The sequence below is a fragment of the Dama dama genome, chromosome 33 (assembly GCF_033118175.1).
Source record: "Dama dama isolate Ldn47 chromosome 33, ASM3311817v1, whole genome shotgun sequence".
Taxonomy (NCBI): Eukaryota; Metazoa; Chordata; class Mammalia; order Artiodactyla; family Cervidae; genus Dama; species Dama dama.
In genome coordinates, this window is record NC_083713.1 from 8,856,280 (window position 1) to 8,883,638 (window position 27,359).

Genomic DNA, 27,359 nt, shown 5'->3' on the forward strand with positions numbered 1-27,359 from the left:
GAATCGGGAACTCTCTATAACCAACACAGCGATTCACGAACAAGCTGGACTTTCTAAACAAAAGTCCCCAGACCAGATGAAGTGCTGAGGGGATTTTTCTTTTATAAGTTTTTATGTGTAACCAACGCATCACTTGATGAAGTTCTCCACCAGCTTTGTGCGAGTTTCTGGATTCATGTCAAAGTGCCGCATTCACCTAGCATTCACGCTTCCTGCTCTTCTCCCCTAATGTCTAGCGGATGATTTTATATAGCAGTTTAAATACTCGATGATGCCTATAAAATGATTTCCAAAATAAACTACAGGATTCTTGCAGGTCATAACCTCTTCAGCTTCATTCTACCTATAAGTCCTGAAAGTTACTCACTTGTGATAGCAAGCTGATGGACAGAATTTACCATTGATAAACAAGTCAACTTACTGCCTAAGGAAAATTCACTTTACCTGACAACTTGCTGTAAAAATAAACATATTCATATGGAACCGTTCCATATTTCCTGCGGGGACGGGGAAAGCCCGTCTTTCTGAGCTGGTCTGAGCTGACACAAGGCCAAGGAAGCAGTCTGTCTAGGCGTGAAAAGTACAGGCGCCACCACCTGCGATGGCTGGCTGTGCCGTTCACCCCTGCCTTCCCCCCGAGCCCCGCGTGCTCGGCACACAGGCACGGACGGGCACCTCGGCGTGGGCTGACGTGACGAGAACTATCTGAGCAGCAGCTCTGCCTGGTCCTGCACGGGGTCACCGGCCTGCGGCCGCTCTGGACATGGACCGGGGACAGGGGCGTAGCTGTGCGCGTGTGGCCCAGGCAGGCCTCGGGGCCCCCGGACACCCGGCTGCACCCAGACCCAAGGCCCGCTGCTCACCACGAGGCGGGCCTTTGCGTTCTATCCCGTTCTGTAAACTGTTACAACTGCCAAGACGGTGTCTAAAGAGAACATCTTAAATATACTGACGACATGAGGAAAACTCAAACACATGTCCTTGGACCACTGTCTTACAACAAGCCAATCTTCACACTGTATTGAGTTCAAAAGGACAATGCAGATCTGAGTGGGAACTTGCCAACTCCCAAACCCCTGCTTTTCTCTTCCATGTGGCTTTTCACCACAACGTGGGAGTCTCCGATGGACACGGGAGGGTGAACCCTCAGGGCTGGAGGGTACACGGGCCGGGGAGGACACCGCCTTGGCACCTCACCCACCTTGGGGCTCAGAGCTGGGGCGACACCCTACAACACCCCCTCCACAAAGGGCTGACACCAGCTGTGGACAGAACGCCCTGCCTCACTGAGCTCTCTCATCAAGGGCGATCTCAGAACTGAGAATCCTTGAAGCAGGCCTGAAGTCAGTTCTCTCACTATGGAACACTCAGACTTCTCGTACGAGAAGACAGCTCCTCAGAGAAGCCCAGTTTCTGGCGAGCTGAGTTCGGGTGCACCCACCGGATCTCTTCACTGATGGCGTCCAGCTGCTCCTGAAGCATCACAGGAAGAGTGTCGCCATCGGCCTGCCCACTGGGCGGCAGCTGACCGGCCGAGCTGAGGAGGGTGACCCCGTCGCCCTCGCCGTCAGACACATCCTCGTCACTCTCGAAGGCCTGGGCCACGCTGGCCACCACGCGGGCCTGCTGCGCGGACTCCCAGTCCTGCTCCCTCTGGCTCTGCACCTGGGCACGTGAGGACCACGGCTCGTCAGCGACATTCAGGACAGCTCTCGTCTGTCAGGAACCGAGCACAATTTGATATGGAAGCCCCAACTTTGGATAAACGGCCATGCTTATGAGACACGGCCATCTCTTAAGCGAGCAGTACTGAAGAAACGGGCAGCAGGAGAATCGAGTTCCTAGGTGGCCTGGTGACAGTCAGGTCTCAGCGTGGACAGAAGGCAATCCTATGAGGTTATTCACAAGGGTGGGCTGACCGAGTCAGAGACAAAAACCCAAAATTAAAAACATACATCCATGCCTCCATCGGGCAGGCTGAAGGAAAATAAGAAGGAAAAAATCCTTCAGCTCCGCAGCCGCTGGGTCCACGTCAGCGGTCATCACTTGTACTAGCTCCCCGAGGAGTGCCGTCCTCACAGGTTCCCAGCCCTCCGTGCTCCAGGCTGGTCTGAACACGCACAGACAGGAGCGAGCTGGGCAGCTAGGGGACTGGAGGGCCAGCACCCCGCGGCTGTCCTCTCGGGGCACAGGCACTCGGGCTGTTCTGAGGGACAGCCCCTCGCACCACAAGGGCGGCTCTGCCATGAGAGACGCACGGGAGAGTGCCTGCTGGGGCCCGTGCCGCCCTCCCGATCTCACACCTCACACCCTTCTCTCTGCAAGTCTCCCCCCTGTCCGACTCTCAACCCAGGTCCTGCCTTGTTTCCCAGACATGACTTCAAAGCATCCGAGGGGCAGCCTCGAGGTGCTGGCTGCCGGCTCCCTGGCCGCGTGGTCTCAGCCCACACCCCCTGTGTTCCTCACGACCCCTCCCAAGGGCTGGGCCACCCCCTTCGCTGGCTGCAGGACCACCTGCCATCATCCCAGTTCCGCTCCAGCAAAGAAGCTGCCTATGGGTTCACCCCCATCCGCCCGGTCAGCACATCCTCTCTTCTCTGACCTTCAGATGGCACAACGGGAACCAGCAGACTCCTCCTCCAGGGCTCCCTGTAGCGCCCACTCGGGGTCTCTGAAGGCTCCCTGGGAGCGGCCTCTGCTGTCCCCCTCCCGCCTGGTCTCCAGCTCTCTGCAAGCAGGCGCTGTGCCCCGCCCTGCCGGGCAGGTCCCGGGGGCTGCAGGAACCCATGTCACCAAGCCCCCTGTCCTCCTTGCCCACCCCGCCGCCCTCCAACATGTCTCTCCCTGGCTCCAGGCCCCACCCTCCCTGGGGTTATTCCTCAGGCCCTTGCGCCCCATTTCAAAGATAAATAACACATGATGTCCACCACTACAGCCTTCATACTTTTTGAGAATGAAAGTACACAAATGACGAACCCTTTACACGATGACTGTCCAAACTCACCTGTTTGTCTGCGGTCCTTAATTCCTCTTCTAAGGAACTACACCTTTCGAGAGCGTGTCGTAGTTGCTCTCTCCACTGAAATAAAAGGGGCCGAATCACTGTGTGTTGATGTGTGTACATACGTTAGTGCGCTTCTTATTCTACCCTCACCTGATTCCATGGCTACTGTAACAGAATACCTTTAATGTCTCTCATTGACCTTAAGGTGAAGAAAATCTGCTTACTAACAGCTTTAAATTCTCAGTTTCAGAGGAAAAAACTGTTATCCTAAAAGAACTGTATTACCCAGTTTTTAATTGCAAATTGGTATACAGAATAAAAAAAACCTTGAGACATTTATGCCAACTAATACTTTTTAACTGGGCACTTCCCAGGTGTCTCAGTGGTAAAGAATCTGCCTGCCAATGTGAGAGGGCAGGTTCGATCCCTGGGTCGGAAAGATCCCCTGGAGTAGAAGATGGCCACCCACTCCAGTATTCTTGCCTGGGAAGCCCCATGAAGAGAGGAGCGTGGTGGGCTACGGTCCACAGGGTCGCAAAGACTCGGACATGTCTGAGCATGGACTCAGGCAACGCTTTTTAACCATATAAAACTCTGAGTTCTTACAGAAAAGCCTGTATTTACAAGAATTCAAGAAGCTCAAAAGTCAACTAGTTCCATAAATACACGCATCGTCCACCTAACCAGGCAGCAAATGTACAAATCCAGGACGGCCGCGTGGCTGGTACCTTCTCGTCCAGGGCCTTGTGGTGCTCAAAGAGCAATCTCAGCGCCCTGAGCAGCTCCACCTCGCTGGTCATGCTGGCTGGGGACTGCGCCTGCTGCGGGCCCGCCGTCATCCGGAGGGACGGCACATACCGGGAAACCAGGATCTCCAGGTGTTCCAGCAGCAGCTGCAAGGCGGGGCCAAAGGAGCACCTTCAACCTCACACTTGAATTCAGGGCTGAGAACGCCTCTCAGCCTCATGCTAAGACCAAAACCATGCTAAGGCACGTCGGAATCCCGCCAGTTCAGTCTGAATTTAGAGTGGACTTCCCCAGTGTCCCAGGAGTTAACACTCCACACTTCTGCAGGGCTCATGGGTTTTAATCCCTGGTCGGGGAACTAAGATCCCACACAAACTGCAGCATGGACAAAAATGGAAGCTAAGAGAACTCTCCCCTCAAGTGTACTAAAATTACATTAGCTCTCATCATAAATTTGAAGCAAGGTATGAGAACCCCAAACTGATCCACCTCGGTCTGCTCAGTGGGAAGATGTGAAAAATGACTTGAAAACCAGACAGACTTTAAAGACACCAACACGGAGCCCAGCGGTGACCCCCGCGGGGCACAGGTCAACACGTGAGACTCCGCCTACTGACCCTGGTGTTGTTCCTTTCGGCTTTCAGCTCCGCGATTTCCGCTTCTCTTGTAAGAAGCTGCTCCCTGCATGCCTTTAGTTGTTGAGATGTGGCCAACTCCTAGAAAACAGGTAAATGAGGAAGTAACTAAATGCAAACACAAATGTTAAAGAGAGCGAGACTCTGAAGACTGACTGTCCATTCTCTCCAGGCTCCACTCAAAGGATCTCCCTGCCCCTCCGGAGAAGAGGGGGTCCGCTGACCCCAAGACCACACAGACCCCTACAACTCAGACTGGCCTGCAGCCTCCACCTCGACCTGGCAGGCACGCGGCAGGGGAGAACCCGGAATCCAAGCCAGCCTTCTCAAGACCCAGGGAAGTCTGAGAAACTTTCCTAAACATACACCTAACAACAAAGTGGATAAAGAGATTCTTCAACGACACACAGACAAGTGACCTAGAGCCCCTGGGGAGAGTGAAGAAGAAAGGTAAGGTCTACAAGGCCACCAGGCTTTGGAGTGTTCCTCTGCGAAAGAGGCTGATGGCACCCCAAGGCCATCTGTTAGCCTGACTCCACTGAAGTCACCCAGTCATTCAATGAAATGCTTAAAATGGTAAATTCATGTTATATGTATTTTATCACAATATGTATGTACGCGGGGCCGTCCATGTGGTGAACTTGCTCAAACCGAACCACACGGACTCTTTCATTCTTCGATTGTTCTTTGCACAAATACAAAAATCCTGGGCCACGTATCCCCTACTACATACTAAGTATTCGGCACCTAGAGCACTGCCCAACACTTTTTAAGAGGCATGCAGTAGACATGTGAAGCTATGAGGGTGTATGTTATATACATGAGCACTAGGTACCCGTCACGAGAACACTGGACGAACTGGTCTGTGCTTTGTAAGATGGGAGACGTTAAGGGGCTTAGTCTTTCTGCTTCAAGGACTGACTCTCTAGCTCGATCCACATGCCCCAGAGACTCCTCCAGCCAGGGGATGCCTTGTTTGGAAGAAGAGAGACCTTAACGGGCTTAGCCTTTCTGCTCCAAGGACTGACTCTATGGCTCAGTCCACGTGCCCCAGTGACTCCTCCAGCCACTGTTTCCCTTCCTGTGGGGCCCCCGCCCATCGTCCATGCACCACATGCACAGCCTCTTACAAGGTCAACCTGCTGGGGTCGATCCTGCCCAGGAGGCCAGAACGCCCTGGCCGGCAGGGCCCACAACCATGCGAACACAGTGAAACAGAACCCCAACGCTTCACCAGGTGAGGGCCAACCCGACGGGCCCAGCCCCCGGCTGCTCTCACCTCCGGCCACTCTGCTTCCAGGACTTGGGATGAGGCCAACTTATTTCTTGTCTTGGCCTTTTTCTTGGGGTTGCAGCATGGGAAAAGCGCCCAAAGGCTGGCCCTTCTGCGACCCATCCTCGCGGATGTGGGCAGCCCCCCACTCAGGGGCACCTGCTGTTTCCCAGGCAGATACCTCAGCACCTGAGGTATCACCACCGATCGCACACTATGACCACCGGTCTCACGCACACACCGCTCTCTCACACACACCGCTCTCACACACACCACTCTCACACACTGCTCTCACACACACCGCTCTCACGCACACACCGCTCTCACACACACCGCTCTCACGCACACACTGCTCTCACACACACCGATCTCACACTATGACCACCAGCTCCGCTGTCTCAAGAAGAAATGGCACGAAGGCTCTGCCTCCAGCACATCTCCCAGGAGCCCAGAACATGGAACCCACTCTGTCACAAGGGGCTCCATGGTAACAGGGGGGCTGGGCTCAGGCCCACCATCAAGGGTGCAGAGAGCGGGGAGGGGCTGCCAAAAAGATGGCAGGTGTGTGTTGGGTGCGGGAGAAGGAAGGCCGTGCCCACAGCTCAGGCCCACCGTCAAACGTGACCCTGCAAAGTCACTGGGTCACAGTCAAACCGAACAGTATAAACTGCTTCAGAAACCACCACCACTAGGGATGAGCACGTCTTCTAAGTGGGCTTCTGCTTCCTCCACCCCCGAAATAAGCCTGCAGTGAGGCTACTGAAAGGGCACCCCTGAACTCAAGGGTGTGCCCAGAACCCACCCGGCTGAGGAGCACTCACCATGCTGGCTGCCCCTCACTCTCACCCTGAGCTTGGTCCTCCCTGACTGGCTCCCTCACTCGAGCTCAGCAAGGGCTTGACCAACCTCGCTCCGGGCGCTTACAATGAACCCACAGTGGGGACAGGGTTTCATTCAACCTGCTGCGAGCTCGCGCTCTTAACTTGGACCCTGGGCCGCCAGAAGACTCGGCCCCATGGGGGCGGCATGGTGGAAGTTCAGGGGTGGCCCTGCCTCCAGCCGTGACAGCCAGCGCCTCCCAGATCCCGCCAGGGGCTGCCCTGCCCTCCCTCCGCGCCCGAGTCTCCCACCCCCTCTCCTGGCCCCACTCCCAGCCTCGCGGCTCTCCACGCGCCAGGGCATAGCCCATACTGCTCCTGGCTCAGCCCGGACCTCTGCGGTCACTTGAGGACTCAGTCCCCTGGGTGCTTGGGGTCGTATGTCCGCCCATCTCAGCAATGACAGACTCTGGGGAGACAGGGTACAGTTTCGGGTCCCGCCCTCAGTGCACCCTGAACACGTTCTCTTTTTTTCGCTTTATCTACTGGAGTTCTCTGAGACGTCTTTTGAAAACCTCAACTGTGGCTTTCAAAAACACTGTAAAATCACTGTGCTCAACTTGAAGAATAAAATCTTCATTGTCAACCTGAAAGTGAAACTGGAGGGAAGATTAAAAGCAGTCACTTTTCTTTTTTTTTTTCATCGACGAAAGAGCCTTTATTTACCTATTTATATATCTGCCTTGGTCCAAAAAATACTAACGGTGGTAAAAGCAGTCACTTTTCAAACTGAAAAAGAAAACCCACATGTGACCCCATCACAGAACACAGGTCACGCAGCCCCGCCCTCCTCAGCTTCTCGTCCACCACCAGCATCCTGTCATCGCAAGGCCTGCCCTGGGCTGGCAGGCGCAGGGGAAGCGGGCACACCGGCTCCTCCGTCCCCAGGCTGCGTGGGCCGCTTGCTCCACCTTCTTCCCAAATTCAAGTGGCACTGAAAGAGCATGGGCAAGCTGGGGATTCTGATCCGAAACACAACCGTGGGTACTAAGCAAGGACCCCTGCCTCTTGTTTTCCTGGGATCAAATAAAGATGATCAGTATAATTACTGTGATGCTTACATGTGGCCTCAGATGAGAGAAGACACCCAGGGCTTCCCCACTTCCAGTTACAGACGCAAGCAGCTTGTAGGTCAGCCTACCCAGAGCTAGAAAAGCTAAATACATTTTAAAAGAGGTCCTCAGGCAGCCACAATCCAAGATTTCAAGCAACAGGGAAGCCCAGTGAGGCAGCTGGAGACTGAGAGGTCCGCTCCTTCCCCCACGGCATCTGAACAAAGCTGACTCTGCGAACAAAAGGCAGGGGAAAGTCCAGCAGAGGGGACTGGCTAACACAGCTCTGGACGGTTCCTCCGGCTGGGAAGACAAACATATGAGCGCAGGCCTGACAAGTCAGTCCGGATGGTAGAGACCAATCTCCCCAAGAAAAGTTGGGCACAGAAAACGTACCCAACACTCTGCCCAAACTGGCTGAGCGCTGAGTATCAATCACCTCGTGGTCTTCAGGAGGCGGACGGTGGGATTCAGGACCTGCCGAGAAGGAGGGGCCCTGGGAGGGCCCCCAGGCTTCCAGACGGAGACGCCGGAGGGCTCCTCCCTGGGGTCGGGTGGGGGGAGGCGGGGAAGGTGGGTGAAGGCTGCTGAGACTCACCTTACAAGGACCCCCCCAGACTCAAGTCACTCAGGCCCTGAGTGAACAGAGAGCTCTGTCCCCACTAGAGGTCTACGTCAGAGGAAAGTCTGGGGAAGACAGCATCACTCAGGACCTCTAGGGTTTTCCAAACGTAGTGTCCAACATGCAACCAACAAAGCAAAAAAGGGTGTAACAACAAACAGGACCAAGAGAAAAAGAACTGAAACAGATCCAGAGGTAGCAGATGTCTATCAGAATATCAGAGGTATGCTAGAGGTATCAGATGCAAACGTCACCAGTTCAAAAAATATACTTGACCAAAGGAGAAATTTCTGAGAATCAAAACCGATGCTACAACTTTAAAATAACAGGGACTGAATTTACGAACTCAGTCTCTGGGCTTAACATCAAACTGGACGTACCTGAAGAGAGGATCAGTGAACTGAAGGATGGATCAGTTAAAAAATATATATAAGAGGGAAAAAAGTACAGAAAGAGCCCGTTGTGAAACTATGTTGTTAAAAGCTATAAATGGGTCCCCTTATGAGGGAGAAAAGACAGAAAGGGGAATAAGAAATGCCTCCAGGGGTTGGAACTAAAGAGCCTCTTGATGAAAGTGGAAGAGGAGAGTGAAAAAGCTGGCATAAAACTCAGCATTCAAAAAATGAAGATCATGGCATCCGGCTCCATCGCTTCATGGCAAATAAATGGGGAAACAATGGAAACAGTGACAGACTTTATTTTCTTGGGCTCCAAACTTACTGCAGATGGTGAAATTAAAGGACACCTGCTCCTTGGAAGGAAAGCTATGATGAACCTAGGCAGCATGTTAAAAAACAGAGACATTACTTTGCCGACAAAGGTTCATTTAGTCAAAGCTGTGTTTTTTCCAGTAGTCATGTATGGATGTGAGAATTGGCCCATGAAGACAGCTGAATGCCGAAGAATCAATGCTTCTGGACTGTGATGTTGGAGAAGACTCTTGAGAGCCCCGTGGACTGCAAGGAGATCCAACCAGTCCATCCTAAAGCAAATCAGTCCTCAATATTCACTGGAAAGACTGATGCTGAAGCTCCAATACTTTGGCCACCTGATGCGAGAAACTGACTCACTGGAATAGAACCTGATGCTGGAGAAGACTGAAGGCGGGAGGAGAAGGGGACAACAGAAGACCAGACGGTTGGCTGGCATCACTGACTCGATGGACATGAGCTTGAGCAGGCTCCGGGAGCTGGTGATGGACAGAGAAGCCTGGCGTGCTGCAGTCCATGGGGTCGCAACCGGTCAGACGCTGAGTGACTGAACTGACTGGCACGGACGGGGGCAAGAGTTGGCTCAAGAATCAGACTATTGACTCAAAAATGAAAACCACACATTGGTTTCAGCAGCTCTGCGGGTGCCTGAGGCGAGAAGAAAATGTTCCAGCGCTCAGAGGAAAAAAGGTGTGGCTTTTAATGGCACAGCAACGCCGAGAGCTGACTTTTCAAGAACAACGAAGTCAGGAGATCATTGACGGGCGCCTGTAAAATGCTGCAAAGAAACACCACCAACCTGGAGTTCTACACCCAACAAAAACATGCTTCCAAGGGGAAAGAAAATAAAGACTTTTAGGGCAAATGGAAATGAGACAACTCTTCACCCACAGACATGAACTAAAAAGATATTAAGGCCGTGCTTTGGGAAAAAGAAAAGTAGTCTCTGACTGAAATATAAAAAACAAGTAAAGACCAACCATGAGGTAACTCTGACAGTACACATTAACTCTACAATCATGACAACACCAAAAATATATCTACAGTTTTAAAGGATAACAGTGACAAGGAGCAAACAGCCCTGTCAGGGAGGCAGTAACAGCACTAAGTTAGACTTAAATGTAAACCACGCGCCGTATCTGCGCACACTCACCCAACCACCTGGCAGAGGAGGAAGAACTAGAAAAGCACCTCATCCTTCTAACAGAAGGCCCGAGACAAGGACACAGAAGAGGCGGGACAGACAGAAAACAAACAGCAACACGCTGTCTGCACACGGGAACATCAAACTGTAAACAGAGCAAAGGTTCTCACGGAAAGATAAAAAGTGTCAAACTGATTAACATCAAAACTCTACACTATTCACAGAGGTACATGTGAAGATGGAAGACCACAGACAGGTGATACGAAAAGATACGCAGGCAAACAAGGACAGAAAACTGATGTGGCAATATCACTGTCAAACAGTGCCCTGAGTAAGAAGCATTCCTAGCGATAAAAGGAAGCATCTCATACTGATACAAGTTCAGTCTACCAAAAAGATGAGCATTCTAAATTTGAATGTACCTAATAACATAACCTCAAAATATCAATACATAAAAACTGACAGAAACAGAAAAGGAGTAACAGCCAGGTTCACAATCGCAATGGCAGACGTTAAAGACACATCTCTCACGGAGCTGGGCTCCCTGGTGCGTGGGCACCTGCAGCCATGAAGGACCTGAAGTGCGGCCGGCGCTGCGCTGAGGCGTGCTGCACACGTGAGACACGCACTGGAGTTTAAAGACGCAGCGTGAAGAAGAGAACAGAAACTGATTCATTGGGTTCCATCATGCTGATTGATCACACACGGAAAGGGTACTGCTTTGGGTGTGTTAAAATAAAACGTATTACGGATGATTTCACCTACTTCTGCTTTACTCAACGTGGCTACCGAAATCTGAATTATATGATTGACAAACCTGATCTAAGTGATACGCACGGAACACTGCATTCCCCCTGATACGCGTGATTTTCAGGGGCCCAAGGAACATATAACAAAAGGAATATATATTGGGCCACTAGGAAAGCTCGAATTATTTCAAAGGACTGAAATAATGCAGGGTATGCTTAGGGATTGCAATGGGCTGACGGTCTATGTGCCCTCAAACTTCACCCCGCACGTGGAGATGATACTCGGAGGCAGGGACTCTGGGAGGGGTCAGGTCAGGAGGGAATGGGCTCCCGTGATGCGAGAACAGGGAGAAGCAGCAGGCAGTCTAGGAACCAGGAACCAGGCCTCACCAGACGTGGCACCTGCTGGTGATCTTGGGACTGCCCAGCCTCCAGTACTCTAAGAAACAACTTTCTCTTGTCTAGCAGCTAGTCTACAGTATTGGTAACAGTAGCCCTAAAAGCCTAAGACAGGGCTCTTCATGGAATTAAGCTAGGAATCAAAAAAGGGTCACTAGAAAAACCTTCCCAAACATTGGGAAGTTAAATGACATACTTCTTGAAGAACTTCATGAATAATAATTTTAAAAAACACAACGAAAATTAGAAATACTTTTCCATAAAAGATAATGAAAGTCTGGCTTATTCAAACTTGTGGGACCCAGTGAACTATGTTTACAGGGTCTTAAAGCCTTAAACACATATCCTGGAAAAGAAGGAAGGCTAAAAATCAATTAAGCCTCTATCCCAAGAAACCAGAAAAGAAGCAGAGCAAACGACACACAAGGCAGATAGAAGAAAAAGGAGCAGAAAATAAGGAAACAGTAAGCACATACGAATTTTTTTAAAAAAACAATGCCAAAAGTTGGCTCTTTGAAAGGATTGATAAAAATGATAAACCCCTAGAGAAACTGATTAAGAAAAAGAGACAGGGCACAAATCACCAATATCAAGGATTTTTAAAAGGGGAGACAACCCATCTTGCAGACAAGAAAGAGATTATGAACACAGTTCACTTACCAATTGTAGAGTCTGCTGGCCTCACTAAATTCCTAGCAGTGGGAAATGCTTTACCTAAATAGACCCAAGAAGACATACAAAATCAGAAATTTTTATTTGCATGAAAAAAATTAAATCTGAAGTGAAAAGCCTCCCCACAATGAAACCTACTTGTTTTGCCAATCAATTCTTCCAAAAAGCCAGGGAAGTAAACAGCAATCTCACAGGAACTCTTGGGGTAAACCAGGAACACTCTCCTCCTTGTTTCATAAGACTAGCATAACCTTGATACTAAAACCAACAAGGAAAAGAAGTACAAGAAGGTCAAATTGCTGACTCTGAGTAGAGATGCTGCTGCTGCTAAAGCTAAGTCACTTCAGTCGAGTCCGACTCTGTGTGACCCCATCCCTGGGATTCTCCAGGCAAGAACACTGGAGTGGGTTGCCATTTCCTTGGGCAACTTTCAAGACAAGACTCTTAAACCATGTCCAGAATTCACTTCATATCTTTGCCATTTTCTTCTCCAGTTTATAACAAGTATGCTTCCACAAAACCTAGAGAGGCCCAAAGGAAGACAGGTGGGGTGTATAAAAGCCTCAGCACTTAAGACTCAAGAGACATGAAAACTTTCTGGCCAAAGAAATGAATGTGTGATGGTGGGATTTGGAAGAGAGATATGAATAGCTTTGGGACTACACAATGGCCCCTGACACCTCAATGTAGGAGAGGCTCATGGCATAGACACTGAGTCTTTGGGTAGGAGTGAGATGGGGCCTGAAGACATTTTGTTGTTGTTCAGTCACTAAGTCATGTCCAGCTCTTTGAGACCCCATGGACTGCAACACGCCAGGCTTCCCTGTCCTTCACCATCTCCCAGAGCTTACTCAAAACTTATGTCCATGGACTCAGTGTTGCCATCGAACCATCTCATCCTCAGGCGCCCCCTTTTCCTCCTGCCTTCAATCTTTCCCAGCATCAGGGTCTTTTCCGATGAGTCAGCTCTTAACGTCAGTTGGACAAACTATCGGAACTTCAGCTACAGCATCAGTCCTTCCAGTGAATATTCAGGGTTGATTTCCTTTAGGATTGACTGGTTTGATGTCCTTGCAGTTCAAGGGACTCTCAAGAGTCTTCTCCAACACCATAGTTCAAAAGTATCAATTCTTTGGCGCTCAGCCCTCTCTACAGTCCAGTTCTCACGGTTCAGGTCAAAGAGTCGGACATGAGGGCCCAGCACCCAGGTTCAAGTGCTGGCTCTGCCCCTGTCGGGCCCAGGGACCTTGATCTCCTTGTCCCACCTCTCAGAGCCTCAGTTCCTTCCCTCGGTAAAGGGATCTGACCCCTGTACCACAAGCCGGGGCAGGATGCCCACACAGGGTGAGGTGGGGATGGGGGTTTGCATCCAGGCTGACAAGTCCCTGAGAACATCTGTGGCTGCATTATCCTTACATACGGAGCTGTTGAAATTAGACTTGAGGTGCCTCAAAGTCGAGAAACCCCACCCCAATGTCCAGGCTATGAGGAGGGACCCCTACCCCCAACTCCACCCTCATCACCACACTTAGCCAAGTCAGGGAACTGTCTCCGACACCAGCTCACGCCCACAAGGCCTCAGCTGGAAACTGCAAGAAACATGCCCCTCCCCCCGCCCCATGTCCATGGCCTCCCTGCCCACCCCCAGCAGATTAAAGCCTCTCCATTCTACAGATGGAAAGACTGAGGCTGCTCAGCCCCCAGGTCGTGGCCGGGCTGGGTCTGGACACACACATGTGGCCTCAGAGGGGCTGGGCGGGGTATGAGCCTCCCTGGGAGCTCAGGTGCCCTCACTGCCTGACCGAGCCTCCTGGAGTCTGGTGTGGAGGCGGCTCCCATCCTCCAGCAGGCAGCTCCTCGCTTGCTTTTCAGAAAACAACATCCACAAAGATGGGAAACAGATGGCGCCACGGCCCACACCAGCTCCGGGGAGGAATGAGGAGAAACTACAGCCCGCCAGCCCTGGGGTGCGGTGGCGAGCCCTGAAAGGCAGCTCAAAAGCAAACTGACCTTGTAGGGTTCACGTGTCTGCGGCCTTCATAATTCTGCCAAAGCCGGAGTCAAGTTCAACATCAGGGCAGTGTGGGCCTCGGTCAACCCCAGTACTCAGACGGGATTTTCAGTGTGGCCTTCTTGGCAATGACCAGTGGGCATAAATTATGCTCTGGCTTTGAGGTTGGACTTGAAAAATGCTGATGGGTTTCAGTTACAAGGAAACATGTTGGCCCACAAGCTGCTCTTGTCTGTTTCCTGGGAACCCTGGCCGCTGACCCCAATGCCATTGGAGGGACAGAAGAGTGGGGGGTGGACAGATGAGGCGCTCCTGCAGAAAGCAGGCCTGGGCCGCCTGCCTCCGGGACCTTTCCCCACCATTTCCATCCTGTCTGCTGCCCCAGGGGTCTCTGGCATGACACCGCTCCTGGACACTCGTGTGTGATACTGACTTCTGGATCAAGGTGTCAGATCCTAATTTGACAAGCAGGGCCCCTCTTGTGGGTGGCTGGGCAAGCTATTTTTAAGCTGAGTTCCTCTGGGCCTACGCTTCCTGGGGGAGGTGGGGGGCAAGAGGGTCACCTGTGGTCACAGCCAGTCAGCCAGGCTCAGCCTCCACGCGTCCTATACACGAAGTTATGAACCCGTTTCTTCCAGACCCACCACTCCTCCCTCTGCTGGGTTCAAGTGAAGTGTCACATCTCAGCCAGAAGGCAAATTCTGAGCTCTTCCTCTGGCAGAAACAACTTCACAAAATAAGCCAAGAAAGAGAGCTGGGAAAGCAAACCACACCAACGACCAGAAAAGCATTCCTCACGAGACAAAGCTAGAGAAAAACCAACATCCTTGTGGCCCAAAAACCCTCTTGGAAATCAACGTTCAGTAAGGAAGAGACGAAACATGTCAAGTTCCAAGGACAGGCATTGCCCATGGCCAGTGTAGTTTCGAGACGGCCTGACCGCTCAGATGTAGGCACACACCAATGTCAACCCCAGGTAGACAGCAGTGATGGCCATCACCATAGTAAGTGTTTAGTCTGGTGACAACCTGCCCCAGGCACCACATAAGGGGGCAGACCTGGTTCTCTTCCTCCGCCCCCACACCATTCACTCACGAAGGCAGCTCAGGTGCTATCGTGCCCTGCCCGCCTGTCTGGCTCATCCATGACCACCGCCAGGCAAGGACTCTGCCTTCTCTTCTCTGTGCACCATGAACCTGCACGCAGTGGGCCTTCAGAACCTCAGGAGACTCACCCCACCCCCACTATAGACAGAACCCTCCCCAGGCATTAAAACCGCCGTGGAGCCACTTTGGCCCAAGCCCTGGTTACGGATCCCTGGAGCCTCCTACAGCTTCTACAGCGTGAATAATCAGGTCCTTTATACACAGATTCCTGTCTGTCAGATCTGAGCTTTGGATTCATTGTCAGCTCTGTCCCTTCCATGGCAGCCAGGTGGGCCGCGATGCAGACAAAGGAGCTCATGAGCTGAGTTTCAAGGGAGGCACTGAAAGGACAGCGATGGATGCAACCTGATGCAAACTGAAGGAGGGTCCCTGCATGTCTCAGAAAAGGCCTCTGGTGTACAGGTGTGGAGGAGGGCCCCCACGGTGCAAAGGAAAGAGAGGTACTCAGGGGCAAAGGCTCTTGGCCTCTCCTGTAGCAGCTCCAGTTGGAAGCTCGTGAACAGTGGACAGCCAATGTGGTCACCTGAGCGTGACTCTTAGTCCCTCACAAAGCAAGAGAAAGGGGGCAGGGTGTGGGAGTACCCAGAGGGTGTGGTGGGGTGGGTGAGGGAGGTGTCCTTCTTCTCTTCAGTGCAAATTGCTTTTGTGAGTCTCAGAGCTGCCAGAAGGCAGTTACCAAGTCAGGTCCCCACTGTATCCAGTGTGGGCTGGCTGCCTTAGCCCCTGTCACATGGACAAGCCACACCATATGGCTTCCCTGAGTTCTAACAACAGGATCTGGGGGTTTTGTGTAGGTACACACTTCCTTGCTGTAGCTGTGTTACCCCCTTCTTTGAGCCCCAGTTTTCTCCTCTAGAAAAAGGACATCCATTGCTACCTTAGCAGGTTGCTACCTTAATCCCGTGAAGACTAATTAGGGTAATTCTACAATTAGTAGCTGGCCTTAAGAGATATTGGGCTTCCCCGACAGCTCAGCTGGTAAAGAATCCTCCTGCCATGCAGGAGACCCCGGTTTGCTTCCTGGGTCAGGAATGCTGATCCGCTACACAGGGACAGGCTACCCACTCCAGTACTCTTGGACTTCTCTTGTAGCTCAGCTGGGAAAGAACCTGCCTGCAATGCGGGAGAATTCGGTTCAATCCCGAGACTGGGATGATCCCCTGGAGAAGGGAAAGGCTACCCACTCCAGTATTCTGGCCTGGAGAATTCCATGGACTGTATAGCCCATGGGGTCGCCAAGACTTGGACACGGCTGAGGGACTTCCACTTCACTTTCAAGGGATATGACCTGAATCCAGGTTAAACTGGAGTCTCCCAGTGTCATCCGGCATTTCTTCCCTGAGGCCGGCCAAAACCCACACAGGTGCATTTCCACAGGTCTCCGCTCAGCCAGCTGGACAGAAAACCCAGCGTGGTTCAAACAAGCTGACAGACAAGCAGGAGAGGACTCACGGGCAGACGGCTTCCCTCCGGTCTCAGGTGGAGCTCCGGGACCACAGCAGGAACCAGGACTCTCAACCCCTGGGCTCAGCAGCGCCCTCCGTCTCAGGCCGGCGGCTCTGCCCCGACGGGCGGGCGCGGGAAGGCCACCAACCGCCCCAGGCTGACCTCACGCCCCTCCCACTGCTGTAGCCTGACCTCACGCGGCCCCACCCCTTCCGGCAGAACCAGCGCTCCTCCTCCCTTGAGGCCAGCGTGAGGCCCGGCCCTGGGCCCTGATTGGTCACCGCCCCAGTCCTGAGCCAATCACGGTGGCCAGGGAGGATGGAGCACACAGATTGGCCAGGTCCAGGTCATGTGACCATCCCCTCCAGGACACGCCTGAGCCGCTCACCCTGTGTCAGGGGTGGAGACAGTGCGATGCCCCCAGAGCGGGGCTAAGAGTCCCGTCACTGTGTGCGTGTGCTCAGTGTTCTGGGAGCCTGAGAGTCCTGGGAGTGCCTGCCAGTCCTCTCTACACACCGCAGACGGAATAGTCATGACGCATCTCTTCCCTTCCGAAGCGCTGTTTCACGCACCCACTTTCAGGGGAGCAAGACGTCCTGTTCAAAGGTAGGTTTGGAGATCTTCCCTCTCTTAACCTCTGGGCTTCTTTCTTGTACCATCTTAGAATAACGTATTCAGTTTAAAAGCCCCCACGCGCACCACCACATGCTGCTTTGCCTGTTCAGGATTCTTAGCTGTTCTGAGGAGAGGGCAAGGCCCCGGGGCCTCCCAAAGGGAATGAGTTTTGTCCAAGGGAGCACCTGAGAGGTGAATCACTGAATCACTTTGCTCTACACCTGAAACAGGCAGTTTATTGTCAATCAACATCACCTCATTTTAAGAAAAGATATTCCCTCATGAAAAATGGTTCAGAATTTTGTGAAGTTTTTTCTTCAATTGTTGGTTGTTAGTAGGTGTCTAATTGGTTTGGTGGTGTTTTTCGAGGTACCTTCCCACATGGATACCAAGTTGTCCCAATGGGACGATTCCCTTGTCCTTTCTCCTGGAAGTGTCCTTTCTGCGTTTACACATTAAGAAGCTGTTTTAAAAATGCCAAGTATCAAAAACGTCAGTTCTTTGGTAATTTGTACAGCACCCCAGAGGCACGTTTCCATGTGTGTGTCTTCGCTTCGCATTTCACCTTTGCCAGTTTCTAGTGTACACAAGTACCCTCAGAGGGTTCTCTGTAGTGAACCATGTATGTTTCTGTGAGGACAGAGGATGTGAGCACGGAGGACGGGCTGAGTCCATAGTGACCATGTGACCATGCTCAGCAAGCCCACTATTAAGTCTGGCTGAGACTTCCTCAGGCAAGCTCTGTGTTTCTTCCTCTTCATCTCTGGATACACAAAGTGATGTTGGTGGATTGGGACGTGGGTCCCTGGGTCCAACAGTGTAGAGATATACCCATAGCCTGCTTTGCCATTATATTTTCCTCCTGTGGTCTCTGCTGAGCTGGTGTGGAGATATTTCTGCTAAAGACTTGAGAGGTAGTCAATCCTTCTGCTTCTCATCCCCTGCCTCGTCTGTGCTTCTGTCATTTTTTTTTTTTAATATAGCTAATTTCAATGTTGTTAGTCCTTGTGTCATTCTGACTCTCAGGCACCTGTGGTTTAATAGACCCCCAACCCCCAAGAGCTCCTCTTTGCCTGGTGGGGACATGGAGCACTCAGGGAGCAGCACCACATCGCAATGGAGCCTGGACCAGAGAGACGGTTCTTGCCAGGAAGGCTCCATGCCTGCTGTGGGGGGTTTGGAGTTCACATCTGATTGTGCATCCCCCGGGCCCTCGGTGCAGGCCCTGCTATGAGATCTGGAAAGGAGGTGGCTTCCCTCCCTGACACAGAACTAGTTTTTTTGTTTGTTTTTTTTTTTGTCCTCGTCCTTGTCCAGTCCCATTTGTCTCCCAGGCTCTACACTTGACCCTCACCCACAGGATCAGGAGAGCCCATTTCTAGACGAATTTCATACAAGGAGAGGCTCCCGGAGACACTCCAACCCCCGGGCCTAAGTAAGTATTTCCTTGGAGTTTCACAGCCCTGGGAAGAGATACTGGATTTGTGTCCATTTTTCAGTTGAATATGTTGAGCCTCAGTGTGATTTGCCCTGAGTCACTCTGCAGGTCAGTGAGTAAGGTAGGATTTGAACCCAGACACTTTGTCTTGGAGCCCATGACTGTACAGGTGTTTCTGCTCCTCGATTCAATTTATTTCAGGTTTTGTTTTTTTTTTTGATGCATTTGTATATGGGACTGTTCTGTTCTCTCTCTGATGTTTCATATCCTGCTCTATTGCTGAATTTATTAGTTTTAAAGCTTGTTACTTGGTGGAGTTTTTAGGGTGTCATATAAATCCTGTCGTAATCTAATAGTGGCAGTGTAACTTCATCTGTTCCTATAGGGATGCTTTTTATTTCCCTTTCTTGCCTAGTTATGCTGGGTAGGACACTTCCCCCTCTGTGTTGAACAAGAGTGATGAGAGTGGGCATCCTTGTACTATTCCTGATCTTTTAGGAAAATCTTTCACCTCTTTACCACTGAGTTGGATGTTAGCTGTGGGATTGTCTTATATACCCTTTAGGATGTTCCATGTATAGCCACTATATTGAGAGATTGTAGCCAAATTGATGTTACACTTTGTTGAAAGCTTTTTCTGCAATCGTTGAGAAGATCACATGATATCATTCTTAGTTTTGCTCATATTGTGTATCACAGGGATTGATGTGCAGATAATAAATCATGCATGCAGGCACAGAATCAATTCCATTTGATCATCGTGTATGATTCTTTTAATGTATCTTCAATCTGGTTTGCTAATATTCTTTTGAGGATTTTTACATCCGTGTACACCAGGGTCAGGGTTCTCTGGTGGTTTGTTTGGTAACGAATCTGTGTGCAATGTGGGAGACCTGGGTTTGACCCCTGGGTCAGGAAGAGCCCCTCAAGAAAGGAATGGCTACCCACTCCAATATTCTTGCCTAGAAAATTCTGTGGACAGAGGATCTGGTGGGCTACAGTCCATGGGTCACGAATAACTGGACATGACTGAGTGACTCACACTTACAAGAGTGCTTCTTGACATTCTTAATATCTAAATTTAAGATTTTCTCTCAGGCAAAAGTTACAGTCTAAGGCAAAAATGTCAAAATCCAAGAGTCCTTAGAAGTAAATGACAATAAGGCAGAACAGATGAAAGCAAGAAGGACTCCACATGATTTATTTTTCGTAAGAATTTTAGATCTTCAGAGGAATTCTCATGAAACTGCGTGAAAATGCAAGCCTTGGTTTAAAATGGAACCCTTTTTGGTATTATGTTTCTATGTTGAGAGTGAAGTTTTATTATTTCTGTATGAGATATTAAGCAATACTGTGTAGCTAGTAAAATCATATTTTCAAAACCTGTAATGACATTTATAAGCACTTGTAGTGGAAAAATAGCTAGGGATAGAAGATGATCCCATATAGCTTTAGATGACTGTACAGATGTATTGAATGATAGTTTTCAGATTGTATTTATTTCTTTTTAGTTGATTGATAACTGCTTTACAATGTGTGGTTGGTTTTCCTCATGCACCAACACGAATAGGCCATACATTGTCCACTCTTTGGTGAGCTTGCCTCCCACTTCCCGCCATCCCACTCTCTAGGTCATCACAGGCCACCATCCTGGGCTCCGTATGTTATACAGGAACTTCCCACTAGCTAGCTATTTTACATATGGTAGTGGTGATGTTTCAATGCTAGTCTCTCAATTCGTTCCACCTTCTCCTTCTCCAGCTGAGTTCACAAGTCCTTCCTCTACATCTGTGTATTTACTTCTGCCCTTCAAATATTCACCAGTACCATTTTACAAGATTCCATGTGTATGCATTAATATAGTATGTTTGTTTTTCTCTTTCTGACTTACTTCCCTCTGTATCACAGTTTCTAGGTTCATCCACCTCAGTTAAACTGACTCATAGCTGTTCCTTTTCCTGGCTGAGTAATATTCCATTGTGTATATGTTCCACAACGTCTTTATCCATTGTTCTCTTGATAGACATTAGGTTGCTTCCATGCCCTGGCTATTTTAAATAGTGCTGCAATGGACATTGGGGTACATATGACTTTTTAGAGGTATGGTTTTCTGGGGTATATGGCCAGTAGAGGATTGTTGCATGCTATGGTAGTTTTCTTCCTACGTTTTTAAGAAACCTACACTCCTTCTCCATAGTGGCTGCATCCATTTCCATGTCTGCCAACAGTGCAAGAGGGTTCCCTTTCTTCCATGTCCTGTCCAGCATTTATTATTTGTAGAATTGTTGATGATGGCCATTCTGACTGGTGTGAGGTGATACCTCATGTCGTTTTGATTAGCATTTCCGTAATAATGAGCGATGTGGAGCATCTTTTCATATGTTTGGTGGCCTTCTTAATGTCTTCTTTGGAGAAATTTGTTCATGTCTTCTGCTCAACTTTTCAATTGGTTGCTTTTTTTCTGATATTAGGCTCGATGATCTACTTGTGTACTTTGTAGATAATCCTTTGCCAATTCCTTGTTTTACAATTATTTTCTCCTGTTCTGAGGGTTGTCTTTTCATCTTGTTTATAGTTTTCTTTGCTGCTTAAATAATTTGAAGTTTCTCTAGATGCCATTTTTAAAATTTTGGTTTTTTATCTCAGTCATTCTCAGAAGTGGATCAAAGAGGATCTTGCTGTGATAAATGTCAACGAGTGTTCTGCCTATTTTTTCCTCTAACAATTTTATAGTTCCTGGCCGTACTGTTGGTCTTCAATCCATTGTGAATTCATTTTTGTGTATAGTGTGAAGCAGTGTACTAATTTCATTCTTTTCCATGTAGTTGTCCAGTTTCCCAGCACCACTTCATGAAGAGGCGCTCTTTTCTGTCCTTTCTCATTGTGCATTCTTGCCTCCCTTGTCAAAGGGAAGGTGCCTGTAGGAGTGTGGGTTTACCCCTCCACTTTGTATCTTGGTCCATTGCTCTTTGTTGCTATTTTTGTGCCTGTACCATAGTGTCTTGATGACTCTAGCTTGGTCGTATAGTCTGAAGTCAGAAAGGTTGATTCCTCCAGTTCTACATTTCTTTCCAAGGTTGCTTTGGCCCTTCTGGGTCTTTTCCTCTGCCATATACATTGTAAAATTATTAGTCCTAGTTCTTTAAAAAATGTCTTTGGTTGTTTGATAGGGGTGAATTGAATCTGCAGATTGCCTTGGGTAGTAGAGTCATTTTCACAACATTGATTTCCTTCAAGTCAAGAACATGGCATATCTTTCTATCTGTTTGTTTCATCTTTGTATCTTTCATCATACAGCCTGTCTTTCTGCATACACGTTTCGTCTGTTTAGGTAGGTTTATTCCTAGCTATTGGAGAAGAAACTGGCAACCCACTCCAGCAGTCTTGCCTGGAAAATCCCAAGGATGGAGGAGCCTGGTAGGCTACAGACCATGGGGTCCCGAAGAGTCAGACATGACTGAGTGACTTCACTTTCACGTTTCACTTTCATGCCTTGGAGAAGGACATGGCAACCCACTCCAGTGTTCTTGCCTGGAGAATCCCAGGGACGGGGGATCCTGGTGGGCACCCGCCTATGGGGTCGCACAGAGTCGGACACGACTGATGCGACTTAGCAGCAGCAGCATTCCTAGCTACGCTATTTTTCTTGTTTCAGTGGGGAATGGCACTGTGTCCTTAATTTCGCTTGCTGATTTTTCTTGTTGTGTGATAAGTATGCAAAGGATTTCTGTGTGTTACTTTTGTATCCTGTGCTTTACTAGATTCACTGATTAGCTCTAGTAATTTTCTGGTTCTATCTTTAGGGTCTTCTGTGAATAGAAACAGGTCCTCTGCAATCAATGAGAGATGGACTTCTTCTTTTCCAGTATGCATTCTTTTTTGTTTTCTTCTCTGATTGCTGTGTCTATGACTTACAAAACTGTATTGAATAATAGGAATGAGAATGGGCACCGTAGTCTTGATCCTGATCTCAAAGGAAAAGCTTGCATGGTGACACCACTGAAACTAATGTTTGCTGAGAGATTTTCCTATATGACCTGTCTCATGTTGAGGTAGGTCTCTTCCATGCCCAGTTATGGGGCGTTCTTTAAATCATAAACTACTGTTTAATTTTGTCAAAACCTTTCTCTGCATCGATTGAGATTATCTTATGGTTTTTATCTTTCAGTTTGTTTATATAGTGTATCACATTGATTGATTTGCACATAGTGAAGAATCTTTGCATCCTGAGGATAAACCCCCCTTGAACTTGATGTATGACCCTTTTACTGTGTTTTTGTTTAGTTTTGTTTTTGCTAGCGTTTTCCTTGGGATTTTTGTGTTGATGTTCTTCAGTGATGTTAGCCTGTAATTTTCTTTTCTGCGTGGCATTTCTGCTTCATTTTGGTTCATGGTGATGGTGGCCTCACAGAATGAGTTGGGAATGCTCCTCCCTCCACATTTTTCTGGAAGAGTTTGACCAGCATAGGTATTATCACATCTCTACCATTTGAGAGCATTCACCTGTGAAGTCCTGGCCATTTGTTTGTTGGAGACTTTTGATCACAGTTAGTAGTGCTTGTGATTGATGTGTTCACCAGCTCTAACAGCTTGTGATTGGTGTTAGTGCTTGATTGATTCATATTTTCTGTTTCTTCCTGGTTCAGTCTTAGAAGATTGTACTTTTCTAAGAATTTGTCCATTTGTTCCAGGTTATCCATTTTATTGTCATGCAGTTGTTTCTGATTGTCTCTCATGATCGGTTCTCTTTCTGTGTTGTCTGTTGTAACGTCTCCTTTTTCATTTCGAGTTGATTTGAGTCTTTGCCCTATTTTTCTTGATGAGTCTGGCTCATGATTTGTCAATTTTGTTTATGTTCTCCAAGACGTATCTTATTGTTTTATTGATCTTTGCTAGTGTTTCCTTCATTTCCATTAATTTCTGCTCTGATCTTTATGAATTCTTTCCTTCTGCTAACTTTGGAGGTTTTGTGGCCCTTTTCCTTCTTTTTCTAGGTTCTTTAGGTGTTAGATTAGGTCATTTGATGTTCTTTTCATTTCTTGAGGTAGGCTTCTTGTCTTGCTATAAACTTCCCTCTTAGCATTGCTTTTATTGCATCACATCGGTTTTGGGTTGTCATTTATTCATTGCCATTTGTTTTTCGGGATTTTTAAATTTCCTCTTTGATTTCTTCAGTGACCTGTTTGAGTTCTCCATGTGTTTGTGTTTTTTACAAATGTTTCTTATCAATGATCCCTAATCCTGTATCAGTGTGATCAGAAAAGATCCTTGCTATGATTTCAGTTTCTTAACTGTGCCAAGGCTTGATTTGTGACCCAAGATGTGATCCGTTCCAGAGAATGTTCATGTGCATTTAAGAGGGAAAAAAATGCATTCTGCTGTTTGGTGATGGAATATGCTAAAGATATCAATAAGGTCCATCTGGTCTAATGTGTGGAGAAGGCAATGGCACCCCACTCCAGTACTCTTGCCTGGAGAATCCCAGGGACAGGGGTGCCTAGTGGGCTGCCGTCTATGGGATCGCACAGAGTCGGACACGACTGAAGTGACTTAGCAGCAGCAGTCTGAAGTGTGATTTAAGGCGTATGTTTCTGTATTAATATTCTTTGTGGATGATCTGTCCATTGGTCTAAGTGAGGTGTTAATATCCCCTAGTATTATTTTCTTACTGTCAATTTCCTGTTTGATGTTTGTTTCTGTATGTCTTATATATTTAGGGGCTCCTGTGTTGGATGCGTGTGTATTATTATTGCAATATCTTCTTCCTGGATTGATCTCTTTATCGTTGTGTAGTGTCCTTCCTTGTCTCTTGTAATAGTCTTTCTTGAAATGTCTATTTTATCTGATATGAGAATTGCTACTCCAGCTTTCTTTAAATTTCCATTTGCATGGAAAACCATTTTCCAGGCCCTCAGTATTAGTCTGTGTGTGTCCCTAGGTCTGAGGTGGATGTATTATTGACAGCATTTTTATGTGGCCTGTTTTTGTTTCCATTGAGCCAGTCTGTGTTTCAGTTGGACCATTTAATCCTTTAATATTTCAGGTGATTATTGATATGCATGATACTATTATTATTTACTTTATTATTCTGGGGTTTGTGTTTTTTTTTCATGTCTATTCACTCCCTTCTATTTCCTGCCTAGAGAACGTCCTTTCGTATTTGTTGTAAAGCTACTTTGGTGGTGCTGAATGTCTTCACTTTTGCTTATCTGTAAAGGTACTGAGTTCTCAGAGTAGGACAGGACTGAGCAACTAAGCATAGCACATGCCAAGCACAGCAACTCGGAGAATCTGCTCTTGCTGCAGGATCCACCTTCTGTCCACTTCCACTTTTCCCTGCAGGTCTCACTACCTGCTGATCATGTTGCCAGAGTGTCCCTCCTAGGTGTCTTGTCACCAGTTTGAGGACATGACCTCCAAGATGTCAGGCCAGTGGGAAGTTGATGCCACACACCTTAGCAGCTGGCGGTCTGGCGCCTCTGGTGATAATTTCATTAAGCTCAGCCCTCCCCCACCCTAGATCTTCTCGTTGGCATTGTTGGTGTTAATCTGAGGACTTCTATAGGACACATGTGACACGTGGCTCTTCAGTAAGAGGAGCTGCTAGCCTTGGCTGGCAGAGTGAGGCAGGGGGCTGTGTGCTAGGTTCCTTTGTCTGAGAAGGAGAACACCTCAATTTCATGAGGCCTTGAGCTCTCAGACCCAAAGGAGTGAAACCGGGGCTGTAGAAAGTTGACAGGCACTGACTGGAAATCTGTGTGAGGAGGTGCTGCTTCTGGCTGTGTCCTGTGTCTCATGCTGAGCACAGAAAACTGATGCTTTTGAACTGTGGTGTTGGAGAAGACTCTTGAGAGTCCCTTGGACTGCAAGGAGATCCAAGCAGTCCATCCTAAAGGAAATCAGTCCTGGGTGTTCATTGGAAGGACTGATGCTGAAGCTGAAACTCCAATACTTTGGCCACCTGATGCGAAGAGCTGACTCATTTGAAAAGACCCTGATTTTGAGAAAGATTGAAGGCTCGAGGAGAAGGGGACGACAGAGGATGAGATGCTTAGATGGCATCACCGACTCAATGGACGTGAGTTTGGGTAAACTCCAGGAGTTGTTGATGCACAGGTAGGCCTGGCGTGTTGCGATTCATGGGGTCGCAAAGAGTCGGACATGACTGAGCGACTGAACTGGCTGGCTGACTGACCAGCACCATCATCATACACAGTCACTGGCCCTTGTCCAAGTCCAACAGCTCCAACTCCCCCTATCCCCTGGCAGCCTTTTTTTGCTTTGTGTTTGCAGTGGGCTTATCTGGGCATCTCACAGTGGAACCATAGATTATTTGCCCATTTCTCTTTAGCTTGTTTCACTTGGCATATGACTTCAAACTTTACTTACTTTGCCACCCATATCAGAATTTCCTTACTTGTTAAAAATAAATAGCACATAGTCTCACCATCATGTACAATCAGGAAGGTACACATTAAAATTGTGATATCTCACACCACACCTCTTAGGACTGCCAAACTCCAAAGATAAGATAATAGCCATTGCTGGAGGGTGAGGAACCACAGGAACCATTCCTGGTTGCTGGTGGGATGCCTGTGCAGCCCCCACAAGAGACAGTCTCGCAGTTTTCCCCAAAGCTCCACAGGTCTCACCTTGGGATCCAGCCACCGCGCTTTCAGTAATTAGGCAGTTGCTCTGAGATTCTAAGTCCAAATACAAATGAGGATGCAACTTCGCGCGGCAGTTCTATTCACAGTGGCTACAAACGTGAAGACATCAGGATATCCTTCAGTAGATGAACGTGCAAGCAATTGGTGTATACAGATATCAAGGGGACCAGAACACACCACCCCAAATTAGGTCTGTCTGACTTATTTTAGTTTGATTAATTTGGAAAAAAAAAAAAAAAAAAAACTGAGTCGAGGTTGCCCCCTATTTTTTTTAAGATTTGCTCATGTCTTTAGGCCACGCTGTGTCTCCGTTGCTCTGGGCGGGCGTTCTCTAGTTGTGGACGTGGGTTCTCCTCTGGGTGCAGAGCACGGGCTCCAGGGGTGCAGGCTCAGGACTTGGGGTGCCCGCCTTTAGGAGCTGTGGCTCCCGGCTCTAGGGCACTGGCTCAGCAGGTGTGCATGAACTCAGCTGCCCTGAGGCATGTGGGAGACTCCTGGATCAGGGACAGAACGTGTGTCCACCGCATTAGCAGGCAGATTCTTAGCAGCTGGCTCACCAGGGAAGACTGAGGTTGCCCTTCTGTGAGGTACATTTACATTTATTAGGGAAATCGCCATTTGTAAGGGTGTGCCTCTTTGAACCTAGGAGAAGGATAATTACATCTCAAGGAAGGAACACTTATCAGTGAAGAAGTCAGGACTTCAATCTGCAGACAATCATCTATTTATTTACTGTGCTTTGCCTGGTAACCTGCCATAAATGGCTTCCGCCTTCCCCTCAAGGTCTTTTTTCTGTTTGGGGCTGAAGAGCCATTTAAGGTGAAGTCTTAGGTCATTTCAGGGAGTGACTCAGTTTTCCTTGACATCTCCTCTCTATGCAAAAGGTATACATGTTAATTGAACTTCTGTTTTTCCCCTGATAAAATGTGTTCAATCATGAAGGAGGGCTCGACCAAGAACCTGGAAGGGAAGAAGGAAATTTATTTTCCTCCTGTATACATGCAAAGGAATAACACTCAACAATGGAAAGGAATGAAACATCAACCCTTGGAAGACAGGGATAAATCTTCGATGCATATGGCTAAGTGAAAGAATCCAGTTGAATAGGCTGCACCCAGTATGACCCCA

The 27,359-nt window shown here is 48.7% G+C and overlaps 1 protein-coding gene across 1 annotated transcript; it reads right to left on the reverse strand.

Moving 5' to 3' along the window:
• Nucleotides 1-701: 701 nt before the first annotated feature.
• LOC133050748 (liprin-alpha-1-like) lies at nt 702-16,652 on the reverse strand. Its single transcript, XM_061135001.1, has 8 exons — nt 16,515-16,652; nt 12,024-12,143; nt 11,874-11,927; nt 4,369-4,467; nt 3,733-3,897; nt 3,005-3,079; nt 1,383-1,665; nt 702-757 (listed from the first exon to the last, which is right to left on the reverse strand). Exons 5-8 carry the CDS (start codon nt 3,841-3,843, stop codon nt 702-704), a joined length of 525 nt encoding a protein of 174 aa, XP_060990984.1. The 5' UTR covers nt 3,844-3,897; nt 4,369-4,467; nt 11,874-11,927; nt 12,024-12,143; nt 16,515-16,652.
• Between the last annotated feature and the right edge of the window lie 10,707 nt (nt 16,653-27,359).

What these genes read in the sequence shown, in the direction of transcription:
- LOC133050748 (XM_061135001.1), bottom strand. Translation starts at nt 3,843, where the DNA reads ATGACGGCGGGCCCGCAGCAGGCGCAGTCCCCAGCCAGCATGACCAGC. An exon ending in TAAGGACCGCAGACAAACAG is followed by an intron (nt 1,666 to 3,004) that starts GTGAGTTTGGAC and finishes TCACGTGCCCAG; the next exon opens with GTGCAGAGCCAGAGGGAGCA. An exon ending in CTCTGAGGAGCTGTCTTCTC is followed by an intron (nt 758 to 1,382) that starts GTACGAGAAGTC and finishes GTCCATGTCCAG; the next exon opens with AGCGGCCGCAGGCCGGTGAC.